Source organism: Budorcas taxicolor, chromosome 17 (assembly GCF_023091745.1).
Source record: "Budorcas taxicolor isolate Tak-1 chromosome 17, Takin1.1, whole genome shotgun sequence".
Taxonomy (NCBI): domain Eukaryota; kingdom Metazoa; phylum Chordata; class Mammalia; order Artiodactyla; family Bovidae; genus Budorcas; species Budorcas taxicolor.
In genome coordinates, this window is record NC_068926.1 from 57,727,732 (window position 1) to 57,740,376 (window position 12,645).

The 12,645-nt window shown below is 47.2% G+C and overlaps 1 protein-coding gene across 1 annotated transcript in view; it reads left to right on the forward strand.

Moving 5' to 3' along the window:
• KSR2 (kinase suppressor of ras 2) overlaps positions 1–11,898 on the forward strand; it is a 439,551-nt gene extending 427,653 nt beyond the window's left edge. The window contains exons 17-20 of the mRNA XM_052655174.1: positions 6–139; positions 4,458–4,589; positions 10,650–10,779; positions 11,761–11,898. Coding sequence (XP_052511134.1) covers positions 6–139; positions 4,458–4,589; positions 10,650–10,779; positions 11,761–11,898 — 534 coding nt within the window. The remainder of the gene's footprint in view (positions 1–5; positions 140–4,457; positions 4,590–10,649; positions 10,780–11,760) is intronic.
• Positions 11,899–12,645: the final 747 nt, after the last annotated feature.

The following is a 12,645-nucleotide window of genomic DNA, read 5'->3' on the forward strand; positions in this document are numbered from 1 at the left end:
TGCAGGGCATGGGCTATCTCCACGCCAAGGGGATCCTTCACAAGGACCTCAAGTCCAAGAATGTCTTCTACGACAACGGCAAAGTGGTGATCACAGACTTTGGGCTCTTCAGCATTTCCGGAGTGCTGCAGGCTGGCAGGTGAGCGCTGGTTGGAGGGGCCCCGAGGGGTTCTCGAGAGGTGATGGTCAGGGGATGGGAAGTCACCCACATGGCTTTAGTGACCTAGACATGATGCTGGACCTGAGATCGTTTAGCCGAGGGGCGAGGCTGCTATGCCTGTGGTGCAATGCTGGTGCCCAGGTCAGGCTCCGAGTCCCATGGGGCCTCTCTTGGAAGTGGTGCCTTTGAATGGGCACAGAGCTTCCTTCAGTCCTGCAACGCCCTTGCCCTTGAATTTCACCCGCGGACTCTTTTCTTCCTCCAAGCATGCACATGGAAGTTGGACTCACCCAACACCCTTGCTCAGTTTTCATATGAATTCCTTCGTTTCAGTGCAGCTGGAGTGTAGTTGAGAGCAAGAGATTTAAGGTCAGACCCGCCCAGGGCCTAGCGTGGCTTGGCCACTCATTAACTGTGCCTTCACGTTCCTGCAAGAAAAATGATGGGTATGATGATGCCTACCTTAGTGTCTTTATGGGGGTAGAATAAGAGCACACAGCGAGCATCCAGCACAGCGCCTGGAGCACATCAAGCAGACAAACAATAGCCACTGCGGAGCTGCTCTAATTGGTATGAATTTGCATATACCTCCCCAGTTTCACCCAGGAGGATCATTAACTATTGTTAAGCAATTAAAGCTCAGCCACCACTCACCCTGGAGCAAGCTGCCTTGAGCTGACCAGTGAAGAAACAGCCGGGATCTCAATTAAACAGCCCATAATTCCGAAGGTCTGCCCTTTGTAACTTTTAATTTGGAGAGTTGTGCTCGCGCGCACGCACACACACACACACACACACACACACACACGCACTTTAAACCCAGTGTGTTTTCTCTAATCACGCCTCTATAACAAATGGTGTGCCTCTCCAGAAAGACAGCTTTGCACCCCCCTCCAGGCTTCTCTACTTGTACTCCTGTTTCAGCTGATTCGGGGAATCTCTGATCTCTTCGAGGTATGCCCCAGGAGCCCCAATACTCCTCCCAGCACAGTGAATTTTCTCCATGCTCTATAATACTTTGAATCTTGGTCAGACCATCTGAAATTTGGCAAAACCTGATCTTGCTGTTCTTTGCGATGCAGTAACAATCAGAAGCTTAAGGGTTTGTTTGTTTTCAGATTATTACTTCACCCAAAGAGATTCATCTTCCAGGATGAGCTATAGTCCCTAAGATAAGAAAATAAGGAGACAGGAAATTAATAGATAGATGAAGAGGGTCATCAAGGCAGAACCTAAGAAGCCAGGAACTCACTGAGGTTCCAGTTTCCTGGTTGGGGAATAGCTGTTTCCATCACCCCAAGGCCAAGGGCAGAGAAAGCAGTTGGTGACGTCATTATGAACCTAAGTACTTTGTGTCAAGACATGAAGAGGCTCAGCAAGTGTCTTTTTTAACCTAGTTCAAGGCTCTTTAAAAAAAAAAACATCGGATTCTTCCCTCCTGGTGGCAGGTCCACACTCATCCTCCTGGCCAGTGGCTTTTCCCCCAAGCGGGGGAAAGTGGGACAGGGCCTCTGCTTTTTTTCCCATTAGAGTCATGGTTTTCTGAAGCCATAGAAGAAAAAGCACAGGGAAATGGAATGACCTTCAGCTTATTCATGGAGGCCCCATGTCAACCAGGAAGAGAAGTCAAATCAAGGGCAAGATGGCTTCTGGCCTTGTCCCCCAGATAGCACCCCGCCCCAACCGTGCCCCAGTCTGGTTGTCAATGCAAACCCAGTTAGTGTCACAGGATGCCAGGGAACCCTCAGTAACACCTCCCCACCAGAGACCCACATCACCTGGCTACCCAGGAGGAGCCATCAGTGACTTCCTGTGCTTTTTTTCTGTTGCTGGGACAGTAGGGCTCAATTCAGAATTTTGCTCCCAAATGGTGCCATGGAATCTTATAGGACTGTGGTTAGGAGTCTAGTTGCTGGAGTTTTAAAGACTAGCAATCAAACAGATCTTAGTTCTTTCACTTTTTATCTCCGTGGCTTTGCGTGGGTCACTTAAGCTTTTTGGGCTTCCCAGGTGGTTCAGTGGTAAGGAATCTGCCTGCCAGTACCAGAGACATGGCTTTGATCCCTGGGTGGGGAAGATCCCCTGGAGAAGGAAATGGCAACCCACTCCAGTATTCTTGCCTGGAGAATCCCATGGACAAACTTGCCTGGAGGGCTACAGTCTATGGGGTCACCAAGAGTCGGATACAATTTAGCAGCTGAGCACACACACACACTTAAACATTTTTAAGGCTATTTCCTCACCCATAGAACAGCAGTGATCCCCAGTTGATTATGGGCACCTGAGAATTAAATGGGCTGGAACTCCTGGTATACAGCAGGCACTCAGCAGGAGCTACTTGCCTTCCTGCCCTTCCCTCAGTTAGACCTTGGGGGCATCCACAGTGCTCCGTGCCCAGAAAGGGGAGATCAACTGGGCCTGGGGCAAGGGTGAGTCACAGTAACAGTGAGCACATTCTGGACATCCAGACAGACGCCAGGGCTTCCCTGAGCCCATCCTTAGCATTGCCTTGTCGACAGCTGTTCTGCCATCATCCAGAAAAGGTGTCATTTAAGATGCCAGTGCTATCATGCCAGCTGCCTATAGTGATAGCCATAATGAAGACAATTTGGGTTGGTCACTGATAGGCCCATCACCAAGGGAACAGGACATCCCAGGGTGTCTGTGCCAGGCCTGGGTCCCAGCCCCCTGCCAGGCATGTGCCTACATCCACCCCAGGATGATGGTTATCGAGTGACCCAGCCTTACAGTTCCAAAGCTCCACTGCCCCAGCAAGTCAGGAAGAGGCAGAAGGGGCTGTTGAGTAAGATGGGAACTGGCAGGTTTGTCCTTCTGGTAACAGCATCCCACCCCACACAGCCTGGTCATGCCAGGAGAAGGGTGGCTGGCTCAGGACATGACCCCTCTCTCTTGGATGACATTCTTACTTTGGACTCTAACCTCCATTCTGTTTCTGAGTCCTCAAGGCGCAAAAACATCCACAGGAAATAATGATGTCCAGGAATCGTGTAGCCCCGGCAGCTGACCCAACCCTTCTTTTCATTCTTGCACCAGTCATCTGGAGTCCAAGTTCATGTGTTCATTTCACAGATGGGAAAGTGGAGACTCAGGTCTGTTCAAAGACGCACACCTAGTAAGCAACAGATGGGTCCTTAAACCCCTGCAGGTGTCCTCGATTCTAGAAGCAAGAACTCATTGCACCCTGCAAACTCATGGTTTGTTTGTTTGTTTAATGAATGGATTTGAGTCCTTTTTTCTAGCAGAGGATGTGTTCTATCAGGTCAACCTATACACACATTCCCGACTGAAGTCCAAGGAGAGGCTGCCATGCAGTCTTGCTTTGGCTGTCCCTTGGAGATGACCAGGGCATGGACACAGGAGTATGTGGAGCAGTGCAGGGCAAAAAGCTCCAGCTCTGGGGCCAGTTGGATGGGTTTTGCAATTCTGCCTCCCTGGTAGAAGGGCAGCCTCAGAGCAAGTCAATACTTCTGAGCCCCATTTTCTCTTGTGCAAAATAAACTAGACTAGGATGAGTGAGTTGTTTTTAGGATTTAAGATTAATGTATATGAGACACATGCATGCAAGTGTATGTATTGTATATCTCCTCCAGGAGTACTAACTCAGTCAGTTCAGTCTCTCAGTCGTCTCCAACTCTTTGTGACCCTGTGGACTGCAGCACACCAGGCTTCCCTGTCAATCACCAATTCCTGGAGCTTACTCAAATTCATGTCCATTGAGTCGATGATGCTATCCAATCATCTATCCAACCATCTCATCCTGTCGCTCCCTTCTCCTCCTGCCTTCAGTCTTTCCCAGCATCAGGGTCTTTTCTAGTGAGTCAGCTCTTTGCATCAGGTGGCCAAAGTATTGGAGATTCAGCTTCAGCATCAGTCCTTTCAATGAATATTCCAGACTGATTTTCTTTAGGATTGACTGGTTTGCTCTCAGTATTCACTAATCCAGTGTTTACTGAGGCTCCGTATAGAACGTAAGTGCCATGAATAATGAGGACCAGCTCTACTTGTTCGATGAAGATGGAGGAGGGGGCGCCTCAGTGGCAAAGGAAAAGGATGACGGTTTGGGTGTTGGATGTCTCTCTCCAGACCATCCTGTCTTGTACCTCCCGCTGGGTCTTGGCCTCAAGTACAAGGTCAGACAGTGCCTGATGGGGAGCACAGGGCAGGGGAGGAACAAAAGGAAGCCAGCAGAGGTGGTCCAGGGACTTGCAGTCAGTGATGGAAGACCGGTCCTCTCTGGGCTGTGAAACAGGGCTCACCCTGTGCTTCACTTCTCTAGGCGTGATGACAAGCTGCGTATCCAGAACGGCTGGCTGTGCCACTTGGCCCCAGAGATCATCCGCCAGCTGTCTCCCGACACAGAGGAGGACAAGCTCCCCTTCTCCAAACACTCAGACGTCTTTGCACTCGGGTAGGTGGCCCAACCCAGGCTCTTCAGAGCCCCAGCCTGAGCAGAGGGGCACTTCCCTTTTGGAAAGGACAAGGCATCTGTCTGAAGATTTCAGGGTGAAATTATGGGGGGAGGGGTCTGAGTGGGCTGTAGTAGAGAGACCATAGCAAACCTCCATGCCTGCTTTCTAACTGATGATGCAAACGTGGCAAATTGCCTGACTCACTCATTCATTCATTCATGCAAGATCTTTGTCCTGGGTGCTTAGTATGAATGAACTGTCAAAAACTTAGTGGCTTAAAAAGACATTTATGATCTCAAGTTTCTGTGGCCAGGAGTTTGGGAGTGGTTCTGAGCTGGCTCAGCATCTCACATGAGGTCATAGTCAAGATGTTGACCGGGGCTGCAGTCTCATCTGATGGTTTGACATCTGAGGGTCTGTTACCAAGGTGACCACTCACATGGCTGCTGGCAGGAGGCCTCACGTCCTTACCACACAGGCCTTTCCACGGGCTCGGCGGCAAGAGGCTGCACTGCCTTTATGACCTGGTCATAGAAATTATATATAGTCACTTCTACCGTACTCTGTTTGTTAGAACCAAGTCAGTAAATTAAGGTGAGGAGAATTAAGCTCTACTTTTTTTTTTATGAAAAGGAGTATCAATTTGTAGATGTTTTAAAACCACCATAGTTTCCCTATTCTCTCTTGTCTAATGGAAGACAGACAAGGAAACAGTTGTTTTTACAAAATTCCATGGTAAATGCTATGCTGAGGATAAGCACAGGACTGTGGGGAGAAAGGAGAAACTAAATCCAGTCTGGGAGATCAGAGAGGGCTTCCTGGAGGAGGGGACTCCCGAGCCTGTGTTAAAAATTGAGTATAAGTAGTCCAGGTGAGGGCAAGGTAACGTGTTTCAGATAGAGGGAACACATGAAAAGGAACACAGATGACAAGGAACAAATTGTCCACCATGGAGGAACACACTGGGGAGCAGGGCAGGGGGAGGAAGGAGAGCCGATGGATGACGAATCAGGGGGGAAAAATGAGACTAAGGTGGTGAGATGAAAGCCTAGAGCAGAAAGAAGGCACACTGCAGGGACTGAGAGGCTGAGTTAAGTAGTTTCCATCTTCAGGGCACTAGGGAGCCACTGATGGTCATTAAGCAGGAGAATGACGTAATCACATGTTGAGTTTTAGAATAATCTCTACTGTGTCAAAAAACAGAAAGGAGGAAGACAAATAGGGCCAGGTGACCAATGCAGGGGGAGACCCTGAAATTCTGCACCGAATCAGTGCCAGGGGAATGAAAGCTGGGATTGGACATAAGAAGCAGGATTTGGGGAGTGGAAGTGATAGGGCTTGACTATTGGTTTAAATGCGGGTGGTGGCAATATCTTCCTGAAACAGCTGGGTGGAAAGTAGTGTCCTTTGCCAAAGTAGAGACCCGCCTGGGGGATGGGGATTGGGGGTGGGATGTACCAGGAAGGCAAAGAGAGCAGATCTAGACACAGTGCATTTGAGCCACTTTGGAGTCAGCCAATGGAAGCAACCAGAAAGCAGCTGAATCTACACATTTGAAGTCTGGAGACAAAGAGCATAGGACTCATCAGCAAAGACAGAATAACTGCAGCCACGGGAGAAAATGAGTTGTCTTTGAAAGTACAGAGGAGGGAGAGAGGCTCCAGGGCACTGTCCTAAGATGCAGGTCCCGGCACTCAGAAAAGATCCACCAGGAGCCTCATCTTACCTTGACCATGGGGGGCGGATGCAAGAACTGGCAGAGATGACGCTGGGGAAGCTGTTTGGGAAAGCTGGAGGCTCGAAGATGTGTGAAGTTAGATTTTAGCACCACCGGGAGCTGGTACAGAGACCATCTTCCACTGAGAAGTACCCCACTGTGTCCTCTCCATGAATCGGGGTGGGGGCGGCATTGGCTGGCACATCAGGATCCTCACCATCTGTCACTTGGACCCCTTTAGAGGTTGTCACTTGTTCCAGCTAGTTTATGCCCAGATCTTTATCTAGTTAAATATTGTTATCTGAAACCAAATTGCAGTAATTAAGTTAGTATATTTTAGTATCAATTTAGCAAAAGAAAAAAAAAGAATGTGATTAACAAAATGTACCAAAGTAAGTAATTGGTTTTCCACTGAAGTTTTAATCTTGAGCAATTTTTTTCCCCCTTAAAGCAAGTTTCTCTTGAAAGTTAGGTTTGAAAGGAAGTTTTAATGAGACCTTTATCCCTGACACTGCTGAATTCCAAGGGACCTGGTGCTCTTGGTTTCCTGCCAATTAGCTGCATCTTGTTGCTTGGGAACCTCATGCTGGGGCATGACTTGGAACAAAAATGGATTTTTAATAGTGTGTTGAGCACCATGTTAAGCTTGTCATGGGCACTATCTCAGGACATCTTCAGAGGTACAACTTTGAAGCAGGTACCATTGTTCCCAATTGACAGATGAGGAAACTGAGGTTCCGAGTGGCTCAGTGACTTGCCTTACAGTAATTAACCATGGAGTTGGGAATCAAACTTGGGTCATCCTGACTCCACAGCTGGAGCTTTTAAACACAGAGCCCCCAATGGGCTTGAGAGTCATTTCACCACTCAAAGCCCTACGTCCCTCAGCCACAAATCGAAGTTAATAAAGCCATTGTGATATTCTAAGGACTGAAGGAGAAAACATCTGTAAGGCACCCAGCACAGGGCCAGGCTTCCAACAGTCTCCCTTCCACAGTTCACATGAGCAGCACCTACACTCTGTGCCCCTGTCCCCAGGCCCCAACCATCACCTATAGGGTCACCCTCCCAAGTAGTGCACTGCCCCCGTTGCAAAGGACTCGCAGAGAGGACTGTGTGTAGGTTTCCCATAGAGCAGGATGGCCAGTGGTGTGATTCTGTGGTAAGATGGTCTCAACTCTGGCTGTGACCTCTCACAAGCTGTGTGACCCTGGGTAAGATACATAACCCTCCTCAGCCTCATTTTCCCAGCTGTGAAATGGGGCTGATATTAGCACTTCTTGTTTTCAAATGTAGGTTTTTAACTTTTTTCCAGTATGATGTGGCCAGTAGATCAGGAAACAACTTACCATTGGATAGTTTGTTATTCAGCTCAATTCAGTTCAGTCGCTCAGTCATGTCCGACTCTTTGTGACCCCATGAATCGCAGCACGCCAGGCCTCCCTGTCCATCACCAATTCCCGGAGTTCACCCAAACTCATGTCCTTCGAATCGGTGATGCCATCCAGCCACCTCATCCTCTGTCGCCCCCTTCTCCTGCTGCCCCCAATCCCTCCCAGCATCAGAGTCTTTTCCAATGAGTCAACTCTTCGCATGAGGTGGCCAAAGTACTGGAGTTTCAGCTTCAGCATCAGTCCTTCCAACGAACACCCAGGACTGATCTCCTTTAGAATGGACTGGTTGGATCTCCTTGCAGTCCAAGGGACTCTCAAGAGTCTTCTCCAACACCACAGTTCAAAAGCATCAATTCTTCGGCGCTCAGCTTTCTTCACAGTCCAACTCTCACATCCATACATGACCACAGGAAAAACCATAGCCTTGACTAGACGGACCTTTGTCTTGTCTAACTCAATGAAACTAAGCCGTGCCATCTGGAGCCACCCAAGACGTGTGGGTCATGGTGGAGAGGTCTGACAGAATGTGGTCTACTGGAGAAGGGAATGGCAAACCACTTCTGTGAGAACCCCATGAACAGTGTGAACAGTTTGTAATTCACAGCTCCCAAAAGGAGGGGGTACATTGTCCCATGCAGGGGTTCATGGGGAGGCACCAGGGTCAATCAAGAGGCAGAAGGAGCAGGAAGAGAATATAGGCAAGAGCCATTATTGTGGTTTCCCCAGGAATGAAAGGATGAGACAGGGTAAGCAGATTTAAGATCGGCTAGTTTGACTAACTTCAGTGGGCACAGGGTCTGAGAGCTGTCTTAAGTAGGACAGGAGAATACCAGACCTGAATGTGAGAGCCTGATAGAGGAGATGGGGGACAGAGCTTTGGATTAGTTAGTTAGCGTATGAAAATCACCACTTACAGATCAGCCCTTTACGGGCTCTAGAAATGGGCTGGCCCTGAGAGGGGCAAACCCTCCAGGGTCGCAAGACCCCAGATATCAAACCATCAGAATAAGAAGGCTTGCTTAATACACCTCCTCCATAATCACAACAAATACAAAGAGCTTAGATTAGTCCAGCACAGAATGGAAACTCAGTAAGTGTTATTGTTTATGATGATGATGACTAGAACCATCCAGCACCTTAACTTGAGAACTTCCTGGCCATCTGACTCAACAGCCCAACACCTGGGCATCACCACCCCTGCCTGCCCCAGATGGATGAGGTTAGCAGGGGAGAGAGTATATTGAGAGGCGGGCCCCTAGAAATAGCTGGTTTGATATAGTCCTCTATTTAGTTAGAGGACTAGTTAGCTCAGTTAGTAAAGAATCTGCCTGCAATGCTGAAGACCCCGGTTCGATTCCTGGGTCAGGAAGATCCGCTGGAGAAAGGGATAGGCTACCCACTCCAGTATTCTTGGGCTTCCCTTGTGGCTCAGCTGGTAAAGAATCTGCCTGCAGTGTGGGAGACCTGGGTTCAATCCCTGGGTTGGGAAGATCCCCTGGAGGAGGGAAAGGCTACCCGCTCCAGTATTCCGGCCTGGGGGAATCCATGGGGTTGCAAAGAGTCGGGCACGACTTTCACTTTTCATCATTAAAAAGGATGGCCAAGTGCTCTGTATTCTTTAAAGCAAATTCACATAAATTACCTTAGGTTAGAGGAAAGGCCATTTCCTGGCGTTGTTGCAGACATTTCCTGAGTTGGGGAATCTCAGTGAGTTGAGACCTATCCCCACGGCCCAACTCAGTGGTAGCCCAGCATCCTCTGAATCCCCTAGGGCATCCGCCATGGTCCTCAGTGCCGCCCACACCTCTCTCAGCATCCCTTCAGCACCACCCAGCCCATCTCCCCTTCCATCCCATATGTGCTGCTCACAAGCAGTGGCTTCTTCAGTCGTTGCCATACCATGATGTATGAAGCAGAGGTGATAACATAGTTGATCCCTCTAGAATAATCTCAGCATTGAGTTGTTCTGACATTCAGCCTCCCAGATAAACATTCTTCCACTGCAGTTTTATCATCATTCTCATTTGGCAGGTAAGGAAACCTGGATTCAGAAGGGAAGCGACCCGCCCAGTGACATACTCCTAGCATAGTGTAGAACAGAATCAGGACTTGAACCCTTCAAGGCAGTCTGACCTTCAGAGCTTTATTTTTTCTTTCCGTTGTTTCACAGGAAGGTTCCTTCTTAGAAAACACAAATATAATAGAAAAAATATGTCCTTTCTATCTCTGAGAAAAGACAGTTTGCTAATATTTTGCTGTGTTGTTATTATATGTATACACACATATACGTATGTCTATACATATATCAATCGTATATTATTATTATACATTATTATATATATCAATATGTATATAATGGCTTTTAAAAGTGTAACATATGTAATATACAGTTTTGTGTCCTGCTTTTTTTCCCTTAAATTTATATATTTAGCATTTTTATATCAGCAACATTTCTTTGAAATTTCTAATAATAATAATAATAAATTATTCCATTTCATTTTAATGATTTGCCATCATCCCTATAACCAATTCTTGTTGAACAGTTTTGTTATTGCTACTTTTTTTCAGTGTCCTATATAATGGTGTACAGAAGATACTTATAAATGAATTTTTGTTTATATCCCTCATTTTCTCCTTAGAATAGTTTTCTAAAATTACAAACATGGGGCCGGAGATCCTAGCCACATTATATTAAACTGTTCCGTTTCTAGCTTTTGATTCATTTTAATTCAGGCACCAGAGAAGATATCCTGGGATAAGCATGACTTCTAAGACATCATGAAAGCTTAAAGTACATCTGAGGTAGCAAAACAGCTGTCCAGTGTGGCAGAAACTCAGGGGCCAGTGTGATTAGCCAGCAGGCTGACTGGGTGGGTGTGTGTTGGTGAGGGACACAGAGTTGCAGGTGACATATCGCTCCAGCATCCCTTAACAATGTCTTCCCACAGGACTATCTGGTATGAACTCCATGCCAGGGAGTGGCCTTTCAAGACCCAACCAGCAGAGGCAATAATCTGGCAAATGGGCACAGGCATGAAACCCAACCTCAGCCAGATCGGCATGGGAAAAGAAATCTCGGTAAGTCCCAGGATGGTGCCAGGTCTGGGAGACGAAGGGAGAAGTAGCACAGTTCTAGGCACTCCTTTTCCCACACATTAAGGTTGCAAGTGCTTCCCTGGAGGGTGATGAAAATGCCTGCCCACAGCCTTGTCAGATAATGATTTGGAGCTTCGAAGGCAAAGCTTTCAAACTATGCCTGCAATTCAGGTTCCTACCATCAGGGTGCAGTACACTTGGCCAGATTTTTCCTAGCAAGGGATTGAGTCTAGTAGAACCGATGAATCCTTTTTCTGTTATTTTAAAAAGATATACATTAAACTATCACCAGTATCAATTATTCTAATTTTATTTAAATGTACATAAAAAGCTTAAGGCATCATCCAACTCAGAACAAGATACACAAAAACACAGAAGCCCGAGTATAAATTAATACTCAACCTCTGAAACACATCAGGAAGAATCCTCTGTTGATCAGAAAATAGATGAATCAGGGAATGTGTAATTATCTGGTATTTTTTTTAAGGATTACCTGTCTCTAGATTTCCTTTCTCATGTGAGGCGATCACTGGTAGAGTAATTTTCCCCTCTGAGACTTTCAGAGGCACTTATAGTATTAGATGTGGATAGAAGCCTCAGGATCTTCCTCCTCCCTTTTGAGAAAACTGTCAAGAGACTCCTTGGGGAGCACTATTAATTTCAGTGTATCCCATATCCTCTATAATAGGATTTACCTAGTCTGCTATATAGGCTCAAAAAGTGGATAAGTAAAATGATGGATGATACATGGATAAATAATGCATGGCTGGATGATAGATGAAATGTAAAATACACGAATTGAGATGGATAAATGGATAAGTGCACAATAGGTGAGTGCATGATGGATGGATGGATGATAGTGGAATCTGAAAGTGGAACAAATGGGTAGACAAATCCAATGAGATGCCAAGGAGTAATCAGCAGTTACTATTTACATTAAATCACCACGTTGGTTCCTTTTAGGACATTCTTCTCTTCTGCTGGGCCTTTGAACAAGAAGAGAGACCTACCTTCACCAAACTCATGGACATGCTGGAGAAACTGCCAAAGCGAAACCGTCGCCTGTCTCACCCTGGACATTTCTGGAAGTCTGCAGAGTAAGTGTTCCTTCCCTCTTAGCATCTCTTCCCACTGCCCTCTCTCCTGTGGCTTTTGTCACCTTTTTGCTTCCACTCCAAACTCCTCTGCCAACTATCTCCTTTCCGTGTACCCACCTCCCTCCCCTACACAACACCCTTCCCCAGTGCGTTTCTGTTCAGGGGAGTCTCTTCTGGAATCTGGGTCCTAGAGGTGTCCACACAGGGCACAGATCCCAGTGGCTACCATGGCTATCTCATTGCCCATCCCTTCCTGATGAAGATTGACACCCCAGTGAATCTGAGCATCACATGGTGAAGTGGTACCCTGAACCCACCAAGCCCTACCTGTCAGCTATTCATCAAAGTACAAAAGTCCTGAGGAGTACCTATTTCATGGATGATAAACGTGTATGAGTTGCCTCTGCCCTGTTCCTGTACTGATGGCAGGCATGACTAATCTCTCACCACACATTTGCCATCACTCAGTGATACTCATCAGCAGTTACTTAGAATCAGCACATTGATGCCTTTCCTGGCCATTCCAGATTTGGTCTAACTCCTTTTACACATGGAGATACTGTGGCCCACAGAGACATTCAGCAGCTCAGCCACATCTGCATGGGGTATTGGTGATAGAACTGGGGACACAGGTCAGGCTCCAGTTCTATAATTTAGAATTTGCTCTCCCCACAACCTCAGCCCCTACAGATTCCTCACTCACACTCATCTGGCTTTGAGATGGTTACTCCAATGGTGTGGTCCTTCCAAA